The sequence below is a fragment of the Anneissia japonica genome, unplaced genomic scaffold (genome assembly GCF_011630105.1).
Source record: "Anneissia japonica isolate Jap-2015-1 unplaced genomic scaffold, ASM1163010v1 scaffold1792_len1028045_cov167, whole genome shotgun sequence".
Classification (NCBI taxonomy): Eukaryota; Metazoa; Echinodermata; class Crinoidea; order Comatulida; family Comatulidae; genus Anneissia; species Anneissia japonica.
Window position 1 is genome coordinate 843,749 of NW_022742319.1, and position 23,036 is coordinate 866,784.

Consider the following 23,036-nt stretch of genomic DNA (forward strand, 5'->3'; position numbering starts at 1 on the left):
CTTCCGGTTTACAGGAATTACAGAGCTATAAATATTGGAAATTAATTGGAATCATACCAGAGTTAGTTCATGTATGACCCTGACAAATTTTTTTACCTACCTGTCATTTGGGGCCATTTTTACCGGGGCCATTTTTTCCGGGGCCATTCTTACCGTACACCGAAAAAACGGGTGACAGACGATCAGGCCCAGACGGTCGGGCCCGTTTTGAAAAGTGGGCCCGATAAACACTGTCTCTTATACACATCTAGATGTGTATAAGAGACAGGAAGACAAGGCATTATACAGTAATTCGGCATCGAATCCTGAATTTATGTGATTTCCAAATTTTTTTTATATGAAGAGAGTAGAATAGTAGGCCTATTTCAAATAAATCAATTATCAGTCATTATTATACTTTTTAAAATATCAACAATTATTTTACACTATTTGCAAATAAATTGGTTTTATTGTATTAGCAATTTTAATTGGTGTTTTTAGGTAAGAAAATATAATAATAGGCCTATTCCTATATAGGGCCTATTGATGTAAGATCACATACTTTTTTTTCCGACTCCTGAGTCTCAGCTGGGTCGGCACACACTGGGCAGGCCTCACTATTTGTCAATTAATCGTACCTATCATTGTATTTAAAATTAAAATTGAATTATTGTTGTAGATCCATCTACCCTGAAATTAAATATTACAGAGGTTATAATATCTAACAATTTCTGTGTTTACATTCTGGGACGTGACGTACGTACGAACTTGCGTACTTGGGTACGTACGTACGTGTGTTGCGTAAATTAGTACGCGCAGACTGTTGAAGGTATGTTAACCAATCAAAAGCGTCAGCTGCAAATCAAATTAAAGCGCTTCGTAACCAAGGCACAGCACACACATCCTAGGCATGGCGTATAAGCCAAGTGAAATAGTTCAGTTTTCTTTGCTATAAAAATCACCTTTCCCGTGGGTATATTTTGGTAAACTTTTTGTATGTTGTAGATATAAAATTTAACTATATATATTCATAAAAAGAATGTTTTGTTGCAATTATGTCCAACTTTGGTGCTTCAAATCCGTATTTCTGGTGGACTAAGTGGCGGCGCCTGGATTTGCTCGACAGGGGCAACCAATGTCACCGACAGGGTAGGGGATGACGTCCCTAACAAGAATAGCAATGTCCCTGACAAAAACAAAAGTGGCTCAGAGGCCGGGTTCTGTAAGCTTTTTAATTAAGTGATTTAAATGACTTATTCAATCAATTTCAGAATTTAACAATCTGTAAAAATTGCATACAATTTTTTTCTCTCCCTATCTAAATGTGTTTTTCTCGCAGACAGCGGGCCAGCCCTTAACTGACCCCACCGTGTTTTTTCCTGCATACAGCAGCATATACATTTTTCATGCAGGACACATTTGTTACATTTAAGTATCTTTTTTAATGATATTAGAGGATAGCAGAAAAAATAATGATTAAACTTTTGTTTTCTCATGTAACAGTGCCAGATTCAATAGGGGCCCAGTGGGTTTCCCCTCCCTTTTCCCCCTTCCCCCTTGGAGAAAATAAAAATTATATTACAGTAAAGTCTGAGAGTGCTATTTCTAGGCCAGAATCATAAATTTTATTACATCAGCCCCAGGTGAGGCTGGGGTGGTATTAACCCCCTATCTGTCAATCATCTAAGTTCCTGGATTCCCCACTGTTCAATATAATATTCAGCTAGACAAGAAATTAATAATAATATTTTATTGAGTACTTTATAAAGGAAAAAATATTGATCTACTGTATGCCCGTAGGCCCTTGCCCGCTATTCTATTGTGAAGTAATATGAATAATAGATGCACTCTAACTATCGGATTGATAAATGATTCATATCCATGTTTTGTGAAGAAAAAATATAGATTTTTAATCTAGAAATTTATGGTAGTAATATATGGTAGTAATATATTGACTGACAAAATTTTTATTTGATTTGAAATTGTTATTAATGCAGACGGGATCCATTAATGGTTGGGGAGAAAACGTGCCTCCCGTTTTGCCACTGAATTTTACAATTTCAATGCATATATTGAAATTAGCACTCACTTTTCTATTCCGAAAATGTTGCCTAAACATAATTGGATTGAATAATGTTCTAATAAACTAAAGTCTCTTTATAAGACTTAAAATAGGATTTCACAAAGATCTGAGACAAAAGATCTGAACTACTAAGCTACTATTCTATCTTTTTTGAAAATATTATTTGAGTAATTATTAGAATTATAAGATATTTTTCAGAATTGATGACATGCTGTACTGCTTTTTACACAAAGTATTGTATTATGTCAAAGCAAATTATCCACCAAAATTCTGTTTACTACCGTTGCCATGGAGATATTGGCAATGCACAGTCATAAAAGCACATTATCTCTTTAAATTGTTTTTTATAGAATTTGTGGATACTGTATTGAAAACTATTCATTTTTTTAGATTTTTTTTTTCAATGTTTATTAATTTTACTATTAGAAAAGTGAAGTAAATCTAAAAGCATTGAATTAATAATTTTAAATCCATTTTTTTAATAATAGAATGAACATAATAGCATGGAGATAATCACTTTTTAACTCCATGATACTGTACTTTTGTTAACATATTATTAGGTGTTTATGTCACCTACATTTGGTTTTCTGTCATATGTTTTATTGTACATTTGATCTTGAAAATGTGCCCACAATGGACCCAAATCCATTTTGTCAATAAATTTTGTGTTAAAGTTGTATCATAAACATCTGTTGATTCAAAATAATGATGGCATAATGATGTCATATCACACCCTAATATGGTCATGATGATGTCATATAGACAAAGCACTGGCTTTTGCCTCATAAAACCTGAATTTGAACAGTGCTCCTTTGTCCATTTACCCTGATTTTCGTTTTTTTTTTTTTCAGGAGTGGCAGTAAATACAGGAGAGCAAACAAAAATGGCTCTCAACTCAAAGTCCAAAGGGCAGAAATTCTCATGTTTGGAAAGGTTTGTCTCCATTGTGTCATTCAAAATGCAAGATAATTTATCAACACATGTGCTGATTATCCATACTGTACATACCGTAGACCAAATAGAGAGGCCATGATTTCAATTGGTTCACTTTTTTACCGTGTCATCTCCAGGATAATGTTTATTATTATTTGGTTGTATTTTTTTTTTTTCATTTTCTAACATAACTTGTTTCACCAAAGAGAAAATGTATTTTGGCCCCCAGTGAGTTCAGCTTCTCTATGGGTTCATAATTACCTCTTGGACGTAGATTTCATAGTGAATTTGGCATTCTCTATAATGGAATTCCACTATAAACAGAGTGCTGAAATCTCCCTACTCAAAAAATTTACTATACATTCTCTTATAGTTTGCCATTAAACAATAGTAAGCATTGTTTATCACTGTATATAGTTAATTACAGTCTGTTGTCCAGGCCTTACCACACAATTTATAATAATTGTTAATTGGTTAATTTATTCTGTGTGGGCATAAAGTCATAGTTCATTGTAACTACTGTATAAAGCACATATTCTTGTATCAGATAATTGATTGGGAGACGAGCATAACAATTTGCAACACAAAGGTCTTACATTTGCCTACAAAATAATACTCTGACTAAAGTTATTTAAGACAGGTATTTTGTCAATTTCTGAATCTTTTCTTTGTTGGTTTATCTAGTTATCAAATTTTCCTCATGTAAATTTACTTACAAAAAAGCCACCCCTCCAAAAAAAAAAAATGTGTTTTTTTGGTTTTTTTTTTAGTTAATCCAGTTATCAAATTTTTCTCAAGCCACCCCTACCTCCCACCCCCACCCAAAAAAAAAATAAAATAAAGTGAGGGGAAATAGAAAATTGCATGTAAATTCTGAAAGTGCCATTCCTGTTTGTCTACAGGTACAATTGGCACAGAGTTTGGGCCTAGGTACTCTTGATCCTCGTACATGAGAACATTTTCCTTCCTAGTCCTACTTAATTCTGAATTCCTCAATCCACCACTTGGGTTTTATCATTATCTATTATTTTCTTAATTTTAGGTCAATGAACAAATACCTTGGATCAATGCTGATACTGCTTGTGGTGGAGACTTTGTTGTGTACAATTTTAAAATATGCTTATGATGCTAACCACGATTTAAAAACACACTGGTATTTCTATAGCAGTGCAGTATACAATGGTGCCTATGACAAAAGTGTAAGTTAAGCATCTAAAATTCAACTTTTCAAAAGCAATGATTATTTTCCACCCCAAAGATAAACTTGTTACCGAACAATAAGTCAACTGTAATAAAATAATTTTTCATGAGGGTGGCGATGTTGATAATGATAGTGGTGGTGGTGATGATGGTGATGATGATGATGGTGATGGTGGTAGTGGTGGTAGCAGCATCTGTGATAATAGTAATCATGGTGTAGCCACTGTGGGAACATGATGGTGATGATGATTATTTTGATGGTGATAATGGTTGTTGAATGATGATGGAGCTGATGATTATTTTGATGGTGATAATGGTTGGTGAATGATGATGGTTATTTTGATGGTGATAATGGTTAGGTGGATAATAATTGGGATGATGATTATTTTGATGGTGATAATGGTTAAGTAGATGATGATGGGGATGATTATTTGTATGGTGGATATGGTTAGGCTGATCAATCTCCCTTGTTAGGTATAACAAGGGAGATTCAACCAGCATACTGTATTGAATTTGCTATTAGCTTATGCCTAATTACTTTTCTCCAACACTGATTGGCTCACTACTAGGAGGTTAAAAAAACCTGCTATCTGGTTATCACTGCGGAATGTCCGTTTTCGTTGGAAACATTGCAGCTGCTTGCTCAGATGAGAATAGTACTCTCATTGCTTAGCCACCTAGCAATGTAATTTTTTGCCTTATTCCCAGTAGTGTATCTAGAAATTACTTATGCCTCTCCAGATGCCCCTCCAAAATTCATTGTCAAATTGTTAGGAAGCACCTAAAATTACCTTAATTTGCAAGTTAGTGTCCCCTAAACTGGTCATCGAGCCAGCCCCCACTTCACCTTCGCATCCCCCATCAGCATCCCCACTTCAAAACTTTTTTAAATTTATTGTTTAATGTTCTATCTTTCAACTTGTAAATATCAAGATTTTGTACACTACATTTTATATACAAGCATAACAACTCCAGCAGGTTTGGTCCGTGTAGCTGATGCAACTTGATTACTGAGTGCAGAGTGTATGATTGGTCTGCAGCTTGAATACAGCACTGTGTGTAGGCTATTACGACTTTTTAATTAAAAATGCACAGGACGTACAGTGGCTACAGTACTAGATTTAAAGGGAGCAAGTTGGTTGAATCCCCATTTTTTATACCTCCATGGATTGGTGATGATGGGGATGATGATTATTTTTATGGTGATGATGATGATGATGTGATAATAATGAATGTGTTTGTACTGATGGTAATGGTGATGGAGATTAAATAGTAAGCAGCTTTCATCCACTATTCTATGTAAACATAGTATTAAATCATTGCTGTCTTTCTTCTTTTTTTCAGTTCCAAAATATAATGTCAACATTTCTGTCCTTTTTGGTTCTTTTCAATTACATAATTCCAATCTCCCTTTATGTCACACTTGGTAAGTTCAGATTACATATATGTATACCAACCAATATTTCCTCCTTGTAACTCAACATTGAACACAACTGGGTCAAGTTTGTTGTTGGGGATTATACATGGGGAATCCCCTTTTTAATCAAATGGCAATTTTTTGGCACTGTATGTGTGTGTATGTAAATTTGGCGTAAAATAGGGGGTGTGCTTCTACCCAAGAAACTACAATAATAATAATAATAATAAGTAGCGCTAAGTCAAACTTTTGTGTTATTTATTATTGTTCTCTAATTTCTCCATTGTCTAAGTTTCCCTTAAGGTGGGTTTTAGTAACATAATAATAATAATAATAATAATAATAATAATAATAATAATAATAATAATAATAATAATAACAATAATAAGTATGGATTTATAGAATGTATAATGCATAAAGCCAATAATAGTGCTTTTATAGTAGCATTATTTTATTAGTATTTAAATTACCATTCCTAATTGAAGTTTATTTGTATTAAAATTCTTTTTTCTTTTTCAGAGCTACAAAAATTTACTGGGTCCATGTTTTTTGCCTGGGACATTGACATTTATGATGAGGTAAGTTTTCCAAGGGGTGAAGCCAGAAGGGGATATGGGAGTGGGGAAAATCCATGAAATCTTTCTGTCAAATAAATATCCCTACTGGAGCTTTCACTGAAATAATTACTGTTGGCTTATTGGATTAAGAAAATAGTTTGGTTTTTTTTTTTACTCACTTAAAGTGAAATAAAAGTGTAAGTAGTTGTATAGCCGAACAATAATATTCATTACAGGTAATAATGAGACTGCACTCTGGGAATAACGTTTAAGGTGGATGTAATTTATTTTACACAAGCTTTTGCTAGCAGTCAATGCCAGCTTCATCAGGTGTGGGAGGTCAAAAAAAGAAATAAGTAAAATAAGAGTGAAGCATATTCAGTTGGCTAAAACATATATCTATTTGTGCTTGTAGTTTGGTGTCTCGCTGGGGTTGGCACTGTTCTGATTAAACTGGCACACTCAGAGTGTTAAGGCAACAGTAAGGGTGCATGGCGACAGTTGTATTGTTGATGACAATGATGGTGGTTGTATTATTACAATATACTTCATTATGCTCACATGTAATTCTTTATGTCTCACTCTTAGCAAACTGACCAGCGAGCTAAAGCAAACACGTCCGATCTGAATGAGGAACTGGGGCAGGTTGAGTACATGTTCACGGACAAGACGGGTACGCTAACAGAAAACAACATGCAGTTCCGACAGTGTTCAGTTGATGGAGTGAAATATGAAGATGTAAATGAAAACTTAAAAATGTTAGGTGAACTAAAAGATATGACTGATTCTGGAATCGAACATCAGGTAAGATTTTGTGAAAAAAATTAATTATCCTTTATACAATTTGTGGTAGATTAAATTTACGACCCGTTAAATTTGATATAAACTTGAAAATACTAACAAAACAGATTGAATTGCTTAATATGTATGTTTTAATATTTATTAGCTTTCAACCTAAAATTTAAATAAAATTTTTACAATTAATTAGCACAATTAACAGTTTTTGCATGTTTGTATTTGGTAATCTTTGATCTACATGACTTATTGAAAATTCGCATGTGGAAATTAAAGTTCCTACAGCTGTAAATCAAGCCAGAAAACACAATACAGTAACATCTTCCAATTACGAACTCTCAATTTTACAAACTCTATTTGCGACAATGACATCATTACGAACCATCTTTTTTAACTACAGAAACACTTAAAACTAATTTGTTTCTCCCATGGCAAGGCTTAAGACCTATCCCTGTATACTACATAACATTAGGCCCAGCCTCCCCATGGAGATGCTATGAAAGTTTGATTGTTCTCAATTACATACACTTTTCGGACGGAGGGCTACTTAATTGCGAGATGCTACTGCATAAGTTAAACTTTATTACATATACAATAGGCCTACATTACTCAAAGTTGAAATGCCAGACCTGTACATGAATCTGTCTCCTGCTTATACCTAGGATACAATGTTTTACAAGTACAAATTCATTTGTACTGTATATGTAGAATGTAGCATAAATTATACACCTAAAACTTTTTTTCATTTACGACAGCATCACATTTAAAAGTAGTTATTACTAGGATGGACCATGCAGTTATGTTATTATTATTAGCATAGAATGTTACCCAGGGAGACACATCCCAAATAACTCAATGCTTATCTGTCAAGCTGCCGGAATTTCAATTACAAGACATCTGGCAAAGTATAAAGCCTAGCTGCTTTACTCAAAAACTATTTTCTCCTTTTAACTTTTAAATTTCTCCAGCTGTGTACCTCACAATCTATGATTCATTATTCATGTGACATTGTTTGATTACTATGGCTTAACACAATCAGATGACTTCACATGACCTGGTTCTACAAACACAAATAGGATTGCAGTAGTAATAGAAGTTAATTATTTCAACATGGATGAAATTGCTGGGGGTTTTCCCCTGTTGTGTTTAATATCCTGCTTTTACTTGATCCTTAATCAATCTGCTTGTTAAAGGATATAGGTTTATATATTTGTACCATTACCTGGATTGTGGGCTAGGATTTTATAATCTCTAAATTTTGTTATGATGACCTTTTATTGCTATATTTTTGTGATTATATTTGTTGGAAGGACTTTTGGAAGCCACAGATATTTGACGAATTATGGTGAATTTTTATTACTGTACTTATTTGATAGGCATCGAGCTACTATAATATGACTTCATGTGGGCTATGTTTTCTAATGTCAAAATCTGTTTGCAAAACCAAAACCAAATCATTTTGAATAAAACAAGAAACAAAGAGTATGCAATGTAACCATCTAATTTATTTTCAATCCTCATTCTTAAAAGTGAAATACTATATTTTGGAAATTTTGCATGAAATCTGTCAACCACGCTGTCATGGTCGAGGTTGCTTCACCTATCACGATGTATTCCAAGCATCATGAGGCTATCCAAACGAGCATTTGTCATAACAGAACGCAAATTATTTTTAATTAGCCTCATTGAACTATTATTATTATTGTTGTTATGAAAAGTTAACACAAATAGTTTAATGAAAACAATATGGTGGCTTAACGAACATTACATGTAAATATTTTGTTGTTTTATTACCCCAAAAATGTGCTCGTCTTCCCCGACCAGGGGGGTGGGGAGCGCTATGCTTCCCCCTCTGGCGCCACCACTGGGCTAGACTAGGAAGTAAGTACTTTTTTACAATCTATGTATGAGGTATATAAGCGGCCCTCGGGAAGATAGGCTACGGTCTCCACATCACCTCGGGGCAATAGATTTCACCATTCCCCTCATGAGCAGTCAATATTTGTATACTATACACTATACAGAGTAAGTACTACTGTATATGACATGATCAAATAGTTTTGTTTTAATTATTTTTCCAGAAGAATCTGCTGAAGGAGTTTCTACTATGCATGGGCTTATGTCACACGGTGCATGTCCACAAAGATTCGGAAAGGAACGGCATCGACAGCACCGACAGCAACGTCCCCCTGGACTACCAAGCATCTTCACCTGATGAAAAGGCTTTAGTTGAAGCTGCTGCTCGGTAAACAAAGCAGCTATGTTTATTCCTTGATAAGATTTAATAGACCTTCTCAGTCAGTCTTAAATTGACCATTCAGAACAGAGCCAGGAATACCGCGTGCCTCACAAGCACGCATGTTGTCCCACGAAACGCACATGTGAACCTTATCAACAATATCCTTGGGGCGGGGGGCTTAGCAAAAAGTTTTATTATATTATATGTAGATACTGCTAATAACACAGTAATTTTAACGACATTATACTAAAGAGAACCAGGGCATTTCAAATATATACCACGCTATCTGTTGTTCACTACATAAATTAAACACCAGTCATTCAGTATGTTAAAATATTTGTATGTTATGAGGTAAGACAGGGACGGATTTAGGCCCCCCCTTTTGGGAGGTAAAAAAAGAAAAAAAAAACGAAAAAAAGAAAGAAAAGAAAAAAGTGATAGCCCACAACGCCTCAAATGTTATTTTCCGGCGTCTAGAACACAAAAATTCCGGACCCCTTAGGACATTGTTGTCTCGATCGGCCCAAATTTCGGCCCCCACTTTCGGCCCCCCCTTTTTGACATCTCTGGACCCGCCCCTGTAAGAGATAGATTGTTAAATTATTATTATTTTATATTAAATATTGTAATGTATGATTGATATACTTTGTATTTAGTATAATAATGTTCAGAACCAATTTTATTTTAGTTTTGGTGTCAAGTTTCTTGGAGGTACCTCTGAGTACCTTGAGGTAGAAATAGATTCAAAGGTTAAACGTTATGAATTGCTGCATGTTCTAGAATTTGACCCAACCAGGAAGTGCATGAGCAGCATTGTAAAAACACCAGAAGGTATGTGTATATATATTTTTTTTTTCAAATTATAATCATTGAAAATTTGTGGAAATAAAAGAATTAAAAGAAAAGTGGGCTGCATGAATGTCTTATACTAAATTTCACTCAATAGGAATGTAAAAAATATTAACAAATTAGAGCCAAGGGTATGATATCTAGCAAGGATTATCAGTTGTTTATCAGTTGTTCATATCCTTTTAAGAATACTAATGACATCTCCCTACCAGTGTTGAACCCAGCATGGGGGTGGGGGCTGGGAGGGCACATCCCACCATCGGACAGACCTGGATACTCGTCGTCTAATGACATGACAAGGTTGCCGACCAAAAATAGTAGTTTGCTTTTCCAAATACCATTATTTTGATGTCCAATCCCTAATATTGTGCACAGTTTGGGTCATAAAGCCATAAAAACTATCCCTGTGAACCCTACTAGGGAATTTTATTTTGGGATCCTGACCGAGGCTTTAGTCAGCGTCTTGGTTAGCACCCCCTGTCGGTACATTTCTGGAGTCACCACTGCATCTCGGTAAAAAACAGACCTCAAGGAAGCTTGTAAAGTTTCGAAGATATTTAGCAAGTATCTGTTCGCATGATAACAAGGCACAAATCTCTTTCACTTTGGCATCACAAGTATCTTTATTGTCTGCGCATCAATTTATTAAACTCAATTCAAATTTTAGCAAGGTTTGTATTTAATGTGTGTGTGTAGACATCCAATCTCAGTAGTAACTAATATCCTTTTTATTATGTGATACATTGCCTTTCGTCTTGTGAGTTAACTAATCGTGAAAGGTACTGTAGTATAGTCTGGGGGATCTGAAGCATGCCACATGTCTTTGCTAATTTCCACCCCTTTCCTCCCTAAATGTCTCCTCTTTATAACCTTTAATCACATGGTGAGGTGCTTATGTTGTATTTTTGTAAATTCTTATGATTGGATAATTTGTACGTACCTTTGTATCAGGTGAAATTCGTCTGTTGTGCAAAGGGGCTGAATCAACAATTCTACATAAAAGCGTCTCAGGGAATGTGGAGGCAACTCTACAACATGTCAACGACTATGCTGTGGTAATTTTCTTTAATTATTCTTAATTACTTTTAGGCACATTTTTGTTCAACTACCTTAAGTATTTAAAATACTGCAATAATTAGATTTAAAAAAATATATCTTTATTTTTATTTTATAATAGTTTGGGCATTCAAAAGCAAACATTGGGGGAAAAAGAGTAAGAAAGAAAAGACAAACTGATGAAGGCCAGGAGGACCAAATAGCGCTTGCTAATAGTAAAGGCCTTTCCAACAAAACAATCAAAACACACAGATATCAATGAAATTACAACATTTAAAAAATTTAAGAATGTGTGATGAATTTTGAAACAATTATGAATATGTATATCAAATGTAATTTACAAATTCTCTTTGGAAATGAAAGATGACATCATGATTGACTTAAAATTATTAATAATGAAATGTAACTGAAGAATAATCTGACCTATAATTTTTAAAAAGTGTCAACGTCCACCAGGATTTGAACCTGGGATCTTTTGCTTAATATACGAGTGTCATATTATTACCACTAGACCACAAAGGCTTATAGTGATCATCCACAGACAGAAGCAGTCAAACTCTCTTTCAGTTTCAGTTTATTTATTAGGCCAACAACAAGGTCATAGGTCTTCATGTTTTGAACTTGACTGATGTCGCAATTTGCATACTGCTAAATGCTCACATGGACAACGTAGACATTATAGTGATCTGCATTATACAATTTTTTTAATTTAATTTTTGTTATAATTATTTCAGCTTGGTTTGCGAACACTCTGCTTCGGATACAGGATTTTGTCGCCAGAGGTTTACAACGATTTCCATGAAAAACTTGCAGAGGCTTCAAGCAGCCTTGAAGACAGGGAAAAAAAGGTATGACACAATATTGTAATATTTTTGAATATATCAATAATTTATAAAATAGAATAATTATTAATTATAATTAGGTAATCTCATATATTTTATATATAGTTCATAAAGCACATACTGTTCTCATTTCATCATGATTATACATTTTAAAAGACAAATTATAATAGTATTTTTTTTAGCTGTTTGAATAATGTTGTGTGATTGGTTCATTTATTTTAGTGTAATTTGAATATTGCATTGTAATTTGCTCATTATATATAATTTTTTAATAATGTGCTGTAACATCACTTATATTTTGTAATTGTGAGCTGTAGGCCTATTTTTAGTTTGGTTAATGTTATTTTTATAAGTTGTATGCTATATTTACATTAGTTAAATTAATTTTTATAAGTTGTATGCTATACTTACATTAGTTAAATTAATTTTGTACTATTTTGAATATTTATTATAATTGATCATTTAGTTGAATGCAGTGTTTGAGATAGCAGAACAAGAACTTCACTTAGTTGGGGCAACTGCTGTTGAAGATGAACTCCAAGATGGTGTACCAGAAACAATTGAAAAACTCAGGGAAGCAGGAATAAAGGTAGGAATAAAAATTGTATTGTCTATAATGTCCTAAGCATGTTGCCTGGTGTGTCCTAAGCATATTATATGATGCTGAAGATGTTTTAATCTATTATTATGGATTTTTTGCCCATCACATTTTACCAGCCAGAGTGGATGGATGGATTTGTTCGGTCTAAATACCTAGGATAACCCACAAAAGTTTGGAGAAAACCTATTTACAGTGGAGTCCTTCTGGTGTTGATTGGGCAGTACACTGGAGTGTACTGCATTCTTTACTGTACACACGGGCCATAATGCACACAGGACCAATGGCTTAAATTTCCCATCCGAAAGGTGGTGCATAATTGTAACTTGCATTTCAGCCCTCCAGCTTCAGATCTCGAACCCATTTTTTTGCCCATCATTGGCTTATATAGTGTAAATTAAATATACTGACTGACCGACACTGTTTAAACATCAACTTTTTTCGGCAATACAACAATTTTGGGTCACAATATTTAAGGGTAACATGATTTTGTTGGAAAGATGTAACAATTTCAATATCAACTTTTTTTTAATTTTTTTTTTGCCCCCTCAAGGTTTGGGTGTTGACTGGTGATAAGCAAGAGACAGCTGTGAACATAAGTCATTCCTGCGACCACTTTAAAGCCAGCATGTCTGAACTTTACCTTGTTAAACAAACAGAGCCAGAGCAGATTTCCAAGTTGCTTTCTGAATACCGTGAAATGTGAGTGAAAAAAATTAATCCCTTCATTCTAGAAATTAAATATAATATAAATATGTTATTATTATTATTGGTTCCTATGCTGTATATAAAGCTAACAGACCTTGTGGTTGCCCTGTGTGTCTGTGAGGCTGACGTCATGAAATTCATTGAAAGATTGTGAACAAGCACACTTGAATTTCCAAACACCTGTTGGTTATGAATTTTTGCATACATGTAGTGTTGGTCGTGTAATTGTGCCCCATTGCTTGAAAAAAATATTGGATAAATATTAAGGCAATACACAAGAACTTTATTATTCCCCACCCCTCCATCCAAAACTTGGAAATATTCTAGTGTTGTATGGCACAGTGGATTATTAATAGTCTATTTTGATGAAATCCAGAAGCAGTTGGTTGATGATTGACCTCTCCAAATGGTAATTAGACTCTAGGAAATGTACCAAATATGCCATGACTTGCTTTAGATTACAGGGCGGTAAAAGTCCCTAACAATTCTACTGAATTAAGAATATTTAAAATATACATTTTGAGCTCTCTTTAAAGAAGAGTCCTAGGTTTGTTTCATTTGTTTCCTTATTTCTATTTACAAGTAGTGTAATATTTTACCAGAATGGTTAAATAGGAACATTGGTTCTCACAGTATACTATTAAAATATTTTTTAATGCAGAGATAAATCAGAAAAAAAAATAGACTTAAATGGTTAAGGCAGTGGTAGATAATTGCAAAGATGTATCCAAAGACAAAAAAAAAATACTTTCTAAACTTCAAGGCAACAAATTATACTATAAGACAGTACATAAATTTAAAATATTATGCAAGACATTTAACATCCTGGTGTATTTGTTGTTGTTCAGGGTCAATGGTAGTGGTACGTATGCATTTGTGGTAGATGGGCCTAGTCTGGCTCTAGCCCTTAACTACCATTCAGATGAGTTACTGCAGGTGTGTATCAAGTGCGTGGCTGTCCTCTGCTGCAGAATGTCTCCTCTACAGAAGGCTCAGGTAATAATCATCACAGCAGTATAATTGGCATATTTTTTAGGATTAGATTATCAATTTTACTTTCTTGGTCCATTTTTTTCATGTTTATGGTAAGTACATTGAGGTCTCCATAATATACGCTATGATATTATTATTGTTATTATAATTTCATGTTAACCAATTAGTCATATTATTATTATAACCACCATCTCGATTTTAAGAGCTAAGTGTTTGGTGATCTTGTCATGTTCCTGGTTCTTGCACTGTATACTCCTTTTTAAGACTTGGCCAGGACACCAAGGTTTTAGTTTGTGTTTTTGTTGCCCAGCTTCTCTAATAACCCTCATATGAAAGCTAGTCTCATCAAAGGATAATAATAATAAATATTAGTTGATTTCTATATAACATATAAACAAACTCCCAATGCACTGTAAATAAATTTAAATAAACCAGAATATGGATATAATGTTAAATTAATGAAAAACTTGATGGAAAATGAAGGTCCTTGTTAAAAAGAGTTTAAAGTAACACACTGTGTCACTGTGAAAGCCAATGTTCATTGGGAAAATTTTCAGTTTCAATTTACATTTACAATACACTTTTTGTGTCTCTGCACCCCCCGAAGCTGTAGATACTTTAGATATCCTCTCAGTTGTAAGTTGTGAGAGTAAATCCAGTTTAAGATTTCAAAGTTGATCATCGAACTATTTTAACTATGTGTATGGTATACAAAATTATGTTTAATATAAGATGTATATTAAAGAAATTGGAATAATTGATTAATGTTTATTATTGTTTAAATGTGAGCTTGATTTAGTCTGAGATATAGTTGTCTCAGATTTAGTGAGAGTGGAGTTACAAAAAAAAGAAAGGAATGATGGGATACCATTGCATCATCAGCTAAAGATAGAAATTAACAGTCAGTTTCCCAAGTTTAATTTGAGTCTTTGCATAGAAAGTACCCAAAAAACAGTGGGACACATGCTCCCACTTTGTATGTATTACTATCACCACCAACATTTTACTAATATTTCTACTACCATAATCAACATTACCATCATAGTTTTCATCATCATCCTCATCACCACTGGAATTATTACAGTCATCGTGACTATATTTCATGGCAATATTTTCAATGTATTGAAATTTGAATGTCTTGATAATAGTAATAATAATTGTCAACTTTTAATAGTGCATATTGTACCTCTATGCGCTTAGCATTATTACCCCCGGTCATTGGATCAAGCACATACGGAGCACGTACTCAGGTCCCTGGGGAGAATTACATAATGTTGCAGCTGTAATCAGCGCAATTTTTTTGTTTGAACCTACCAGGTGCCCACTTGTACTCCTTGGTGGAGAGAGACAATCGTAGGTTAAGTGCCTTGCATGAGGACAAAAGCGAAATACACAGCAAGGGATTGAACCTCCAACTTCAAGGTTGAGAAGCAGAATCGTATCCACTGCGCAGTCCTCAATCAAACATAATATATCATGATTATGATTTATGAAGTTTGTCAAGCATTGCCTACCTCATCTTTATTCCTGTTTTTGGACCATCACTTATTACCTAATTTATTTTTTGTCTAACTAGACTGTGAAACTTGTAAAGGAATCTGTGTTAAACCCAACAACAATGGCAATTGGTGATGGGGCTAATGATGTCAGTATGATACAAGAGGCACATGTTGGACTTGGTAAGTCAGTTTATTATTAATAATATTAGTACTAATAGTTTATATTATAATTAACTATATTTCAAAACCTATGGATACACAATGCAAATCTGAAATACTCAAACATCTGGGATTTAAAATCTCCCAGTCTGAAAAAAATAACAAAGTAGATCATCAATCTTTTTTCATTTTCATATTTGTTATTATATTGCTATGTGCTTCCTTTTTTATTTTTTAGGTAGCACTCAATGAATGAATTTAGGATGTGTCATTCCACTGCGGGACGTACCCTTCTCTAAATTCTTCCATCTTTCTCTGTCCTTGGCTAAAGACATCCACCTTGGAGTGTTTTCTTTTTTGTTGTCCATCCATCTTCTCTTTGGTCGTCCTATTCTTTTTTTTTTATTATGTAGCACTATGGAACAATAAATAACTAAATAATACTTTATTTAATAAACTGTACTGTTTTACCTTGCAGGAATTATGGGTAAGGAGGGCCGGCAAGCAGTGCGATGCAGTGATTACGCATTTGCAAGATTTAAGTTCCTACAGAAGGTTCTATTGGTGCATGGGCCCTGGTATTATATACGGGTTGCCATGACAGTACAGTACTTTTTCTATAAGGTAACTATGGGATGTTGGTGATCATGAACATAATTATTATCATGTTTTGTAATCATGATAGTGCTGATGATCTTTGTGATCATGATAACCATCATCATGTTATGATCGTCATAGGACTGATGATAATCTTTTTCATCATCATCACATTGTGATCTTAATGATGATCACCATCGTAGCTATTATTATGATTGTAGTCATCATGATCATGATAATAATCCTAATCATGATTGTCTTGATTGTGATCATGGATTTCATTTACTTAAACTTAAGCATTGTCCAATTTGATATAAAATTTAATAATTCCTTTTGTTTTTCAGAACATAGCTTTCATTACAGCTCAATTCTTCTATGCCTTCTACACACAGTTTTCTCAACAGGTAAATGATTGAATGAATGTATCATAAAGGTTATAAGTACATAATATATTTATTAAAGATTTAATTCAGGTGAATATTTGTGACACACCTGTGCTCTTCAGCAGTGTCATTTGTTATGCTGAAAAAAGGCACCTGTTGGATAAGAATAAAATTTGTTAATGAAGTTTTTGAAAAAAAAAAATGAAATAAAAAAGTTCATCCTGATTTATCTACAAACTACCATATCAATTTTGATTAAATCTTTTTGATTAGTTTATTATATTTGGAATATTAAAGGTTTTTTGGGCTCTTTTTTCTCCCTTCAGACTGTCTTTGAGAGTTTTTATTTGACATTTTACAATATTACGTGTACAGCATTACCAATTATGATATATGGAATTTTTGAGCAACACTTACCAAAGAAAATGCTGCTAAATAATCCACTGTTATACAAAGAAATATCCAAAAACTCAAGGCTAAGCCTTTGGGAATGCTGCTATTGGTGTGTTTTAGGTAAGTTTTCTTTATTCTGGTGAAAGGGGATGGGGAAGTGATGTCAGAGAGGAAATTCAAAGTCATGGTTAATTTTTAGAGATTGTGATCATAAATGCGAGCTGTCGTGAAAAAGGAGTATTGTGGTACGCCGGGTCAATTTGATATATTTAAGAAAATATATCTGAAGCGATATTTTAACAAAAATTGGGTTTCAATTTTTCTGATAAGTTTAGTATGTATATTTCATAGTAGCAAAGGTTCCGAGTTGAGTTACCTAAGGTAATCAAGTTTTTGAGGCACATTTTGTAAAGCTATTTTTCAAAATTAATAGGAAAACCAACACAAAATTTATTAGTTTTTTATCTTTAGAGGCAATATTTTCTTAAGTATGTTTTTAGACATCTGAAATTTAAAATGATCTTACTCCGGTTTTACTCAACATAGAAACATGATTTAAACACCAAAGTAAAGCTTATATATTCATCTATCTAAATATATATCAATAAACATGTTATATCGTCATTGCGGACTTATAAAATCTGCATACGCCTTAAAACTATACGTTTAATGCATACGTTTAGAGTCCGTACTGAGCCCCAAAAATCCGCAATGAAAATATAACGTAATAATAACTTATTTTTCATTTTTCGTACCACAAGACTTATTTTGTCATGATAGCTCACAAATGCTTTTTAGTGGGGGGTTGGTGTTGTGGCAGGAACCATTTAATTTCAAGGTAAATTTTTAGGGCGTTAAGCGAATCTTAATGGGTACATTGTTTGTGTGGTGAGGTGAGTGGTAATTCAATTTCAATGTTTTGCCCTAACACAGTCACAGGCTCAGGACCCTATTCACTTATGGTTGTTGGTAGAACCAAGTCTTCTTGAATGGTGGCTTAAAACTTACACACACACACCTGGTTCGTGCCTCTTAAAGAACCCAGTTTCACTTTTGTAACAGTGTTGGGGGGGGGGGTCACCTTGTTTCTCTGGTCAACTTCTGAATTATTTTGTTTTATGAAAGGATGACAGAGTGCCACTCTCTACAGCTGATATCCAAGCACTAATTACTTATAAATTGTTTTTAGAATATAAAATGCAAAGAAATTTGAAGGAAGTCTATTATGATGATGTAGTATCAAAGTCATACACATTATAATATGCTTATTTCATTCTTGCAGGTTTCTACCACGCCTTTCTTTTCTACTACGTTCCCATTTGGTTGCTAGGAGACGATATTGCTCTTCAAAAAGAACAACATGTAAGTCACACATAAAAAGTTGTGCTTTTTGCATTAATTTTCATTCTGATTTTTTTTATGTATAAAGCTCATTCTGATTTTTTTTATGTAAAAAGCTCATTTAAAAATTGGTTCTCTGTACCCATGATAATAACCAGTCGCATACTTTATCACCATTTCTTTGTTTTTACACTAACAGAATTTTGGGATCTGGAGTTTTGGTACAATTATATTTACAAATTGTGTGATCGTTGTCAATTTAAAGGTATTAACTTGAATTTTCATAGTAAACTAATGAAAACTTGAATTTTTTTATTCAATGATCTTTTTGTTTGCCTTTCCATTAATATTTTTGCCGACACTATAAAATTATGATATAAGTATTGTTAAGTTTTCTGAATTACTACAGTATTATTATGTTATATTTGATCGACAGTTAATTATTGAGACGTGTCATTGGAACATATTGGCAGTAGCTTCGATGGTGATAACAATAGTCGGCTACCCGACCCTGGCATCGATATACTCAGGAGTAATTTGGTAAGTATTTCAGAAATAAGATTATCAATTTTTAAGTCCATTGATACATTATTTGTCAGTGTGTGTAACATGGTTCACTTGAAATGTACAGTAGGTCATTGATGCCTCTTGGAACTTTCTGAAGAGTCAATCAAACTGACCAATCAGAGCTGGGAATATATGCGTGTCCTAAAAACACACATGTTTATGTATGTTTACGCTACTGTTTTGTGGACACTTGGGGTGGGGGCGGGACTTTTCAGAAATGTACTGCAGTATAACTTGACTCAGTGGTTAAAGTTTGCAATTTATCGAGAAATAAGTTCATTTACGGACATAGAGGTATTATAATAACTAGAGTGCTAACTAGGTGATGAAGGAATGCAGGGTTCTGTATCAGTACTCAAGATAGCCACCTTAGGAAAAGCGCCACCTTCAGGCTGAGTATACTTGTTGCTTGTATAGCACTTTTCCATTCAGTTACGATGCGCTGTAAGTTTGTTTTTCGTGGTCATTGGATCCACATGCTTAAGTGTTGCTGCCTTATTGGCGCAGTAGCAGGCAACCCCACCAGGTACCGATTTATACTCCTGGTTAGAGATACAATGAAGAGAAGCAATGAAGATAAAGTGCAATTGCTTTAAGGACACAAGTGAAATGCACAGCGAGGGATTGAAACCCTGACCTCGAGGTTGGCAAACCAAACCGTTCTCGCTGCCCCAAACCGCTTCTATACAGATTACTATGTAAATAACTAAAATAATATGTAATTCATCATTATAGCTAATATTATTAGAATAATTATTTAGCCTAACCAGGTCTAGTATAGTAACAGATTTTAAGATATAGTACTGAGAAACGTACAGTACAAAACAAAAATTGTGCTGCTACACTGCCATGAATAAATGTCACATTAGATATAAAATGTCCTGTTAAACTAATATTTGTGATCGTACCAAACTACTTTTAAATAATTCCCATTTTAGGATAAACAGTTTTACTTTGATTTATTTTGAATTTTTCCTATGTAGGTTCAACGTTACAGGGTGGTATGTATTCTTGTGATTAAATGTTGTAGTGGGTGGTGGTGGTGACAATGTTTTTTTTTATTTCTTTTATATATTTTACTCAAAATATATAATAAAAATATATAACGTAATTTGCTTTGCATACTAACTGTAATTCTGACACAATTCGGTGCTTTTGGCATGTGCTTTGTTATCTTCCTTTCCCTTTCTTGAAATTTCTAAAGTTACATATTTGACCTTTCTAACCTTATATTCATATATATATTTCTAATATTATATTCACAACACACTTTCCCACTTAATAATATTCGGCACTGATATCTAAGCTACCTCTCTTGTTTGTATACTTTTTTAATTTAAAATTGATTTAGATTTTGTTTAGAATTTGTGCTACTGAGGATAGGCAAAGTACAAACATTCACTTGAAGACATACCCATCAATATAAATATAACCCATACCCATCAATATAACCTATACCGACCTGTAAATATATTTAATTACAATGCACACAAGCAACTAAAAATCTATTGCACAATAAACTGATACTAAAAACATAAATTAACATCATTTAATGAGAAACACAGGCAACCTAAGAAGAAGCACATTTGTGGGTATAAAATGTGGAAACTGAAAGTCAGCTTTGTTTTTATAGCTATGCTTTGAATATTGAGTAAATAAATATTAAACATTCCACTTGAGTGTCTTAAATAAAACTCATCAATGATATTTAAGTTTGCCATGAATTACGCTAAACAAGGAGTGGAGTTGAATATTTCAGTGGTTAAGATGTTTGTCTTTTGATCCCAGGTTCCTGGGTTCAATTCCTGTCAAAGCAGGAATTTTTCTCACGATTAAAAACAACTCCACTACCTATTAAAGCCTCATAAAGAGGATTAGTTTATAAAGCATTATTCTCATCCTGTAAGTGGCGAGTGTACTTGCTGTTGGATGTGAGGGAAATGAAAAAAAAATAATAATAAACTCTGCATAACGGACAATCCCTGATGATAAATTTAGTATATGTACATTTCCAACATGCACAAATAAAATTACTAAAGTGATCACATGGACATTATTCTCTGACTGTATTAGTCAAATGGTATGTGCTTTTAGCATCTCTTGGCTTGCTCTTTGTCAGTATATGTTTTATCTGTATATAAATCTGTTATAAATTAATTAATAGACAAAACAGTATAACAAATATTATATTTTAGATAATAATAATAAATAAAATTATAATATTTTTTACTATTTTGGTTGAGTTTTACCTAATTGTTTACATCCACTCCTTTGCTAACCCTTTCAGTTTAATTACTATTTGGTGTGAATATTGATGATTTATATATTGATATAAAAGATTATATAATTATGTAATAGTGTTATATATATGTATATACTGTCTCTTATACACATCTAGATTTTTTTATTTTTATTTTTAAATTTCAAACTTCTTTTAACAAACAACACTAATATTCTATCCTTCACAGTTACGTCAATTATATGTAACTACATAATTTTATTTTATGTATGTCATTAATTATGGTAATGGTATTGGCAATACAGTGATAGTATGTTTTATGGCAAGTCTATGTGGTTATCTGCTTGTAATCCCATTTATGTGTGTGCAAGTACACCATCTGATGAGACTTAAGCCGTGGGTCTCGTGTGCAATGTGGCTCATGTGTACTTTAAAAAATGCAGTACACTATTTGGAAAAGAGTAGGGGATTGTCTCGCGGTGTGATATAGAATGAAGGGGCTGAACTGCAGATAACCAACAATAATAACAGTCCAGCAAAAGGCCGACGCGCTTGGATGGCAGTAGGCCAAAAGTCACTGTCACCTACATGTGTGCTTTAACCACTCCTACCTATTGATGTCATTTGCTTGTTAACAATTTCAGTGAGTGGTCTGTTTTCAGGTAGCTAATAATTCCAGTCAATCAAAAACTGAATAGATACTGGGACTTCACTCTCATTAATGATGTGATCTCCACTACCAAATTTTACTGTCTTTGATAAATTTCTCAATGCAAACACCAAATATTTCACACTATGTAGAGTATGTATATAACATTTGATAAATGTGTTATTATTTATAATTTCAGGGAAATCTTCAGTAGTACTAGCTTATACTGGGTGTTCTTTGAGGTTCATAAGACAGTATCCATGTGGTTTTGTATTCTTCTCTCCGTTGGGATGGCGTTCCTTCCGGACTTCATCTACAAAATGTTAATGTATTACTTCTACCCATCACAGAGTCAAATTGAACGGGTAAGTCAGAATTATTTTAAAATGATTTTTTATAAATAACTTGTAGTCTTATTTTTTTAATCACTTTTCATCATCATTAATGATTACTGTTGCTTGCCAATCACTGCTAAGTGTGTTACAGTTGTTATAATGTTATATCATCTATATTGTTATTTACTTGTATTATACTCTATTCTACTATTATCATTATTAATATCGTAATTGTTAATTCTACTATAATATTATACATAATATTAATATTATTATATAAAATGTTGTTCTTTGTTAGCTTTTCTTTAATTTATTGTCTGAGTGGTTGATACTGCAGTGGCAATTTAAGCCCTCAACTTTGAGGTCAGAGTTCAAATCTGTTCATTTAGTCTGTCCTAAGGCATCTTTGTCTGTCTCTGTCTACCTAGGTTTATATAAGTATACTGTAATATAAAGGTAAAATGTACTTGCTTATGTGGAAAGAGTGGCAGGCCCCCTACAGAATATACACCTCTATTTAGGGGACACTTTTTTTGGTCTCAAAGGTGTCCCTTTAGTAGGAGGTCTACTGTATTGCATTGAGGAACTTGGCAAAAACAGTAAAAAAGAGATAGATGCTCTGTTC

At 33.5% G+C, this 23,036-nt stretch overlaps 1 protein-coding gene across 1 annotated transcript in view; it reads left to right on the forward strand.

Annotated features, from left to right (window-relative positions):
* The window catches only part of LOC117119119 (probable phospholipid-transporting ATPase IF), a gene marked incomplete in the record, with an annotated part of 62,403 nt that overhangs the window by 18,884 nt on the left and 20,483 nt on the right, over positions 1 to 23,036 (forward strand). The window contains 21 exon segments of the mRNA XM_033263932.1: positions 2,914 to 2,995; positions 4,038 to 4,194; positions 5,540 to 5,621; positions 6,132 to 6,190; positions 6,758 to 6,973; positions 9,046 to 9,209; positions 9,892 to 10,034; positions 11,004 to 11,107; positions 11,843 to 11,956; positions 12,417 to 12,539; positions 13,102 to 13,250; positions 14,105 to 14,252; positions 15,826 to 15,928; positions 16,386 to 16,531; positions 16,849 to 16,908; positions 17,214 to 17,400; positions 18,563 to 18,642; positions 18,821 to 18,886; positions 19,058 to 19,161; positions 20,172 to 20,189; positions 22,276 to 22,441. Of these exon segments, the coding sequence (XP_033119823.1) occupies positions 2,914 to 2,995; positions 4,038 to 4,194; positions 5,540 to 5,621; positions 6,132 to 6,190; positions 6,758 to 6,973; positions 9,046 to 9,209; positions 9,892 to 10,034; positions 11,004 to 11,107; positions 11,843 to 11,956; positions 12,417 to 12,539; positions 13,102 to 13,250; positions 14,105 to 14,252; positions 15,826 to 15,928; positions 16,386 to 16,531; positions 16,849 to 16,908; positions 17,214 to 17,400; positions 18,563 to 18,642; positions 18,821 to 18,886; positions 19,058 to 19,161; positions 20,172 to 20,189; positions 22,276 to 22,441 (2,471 nt within the window).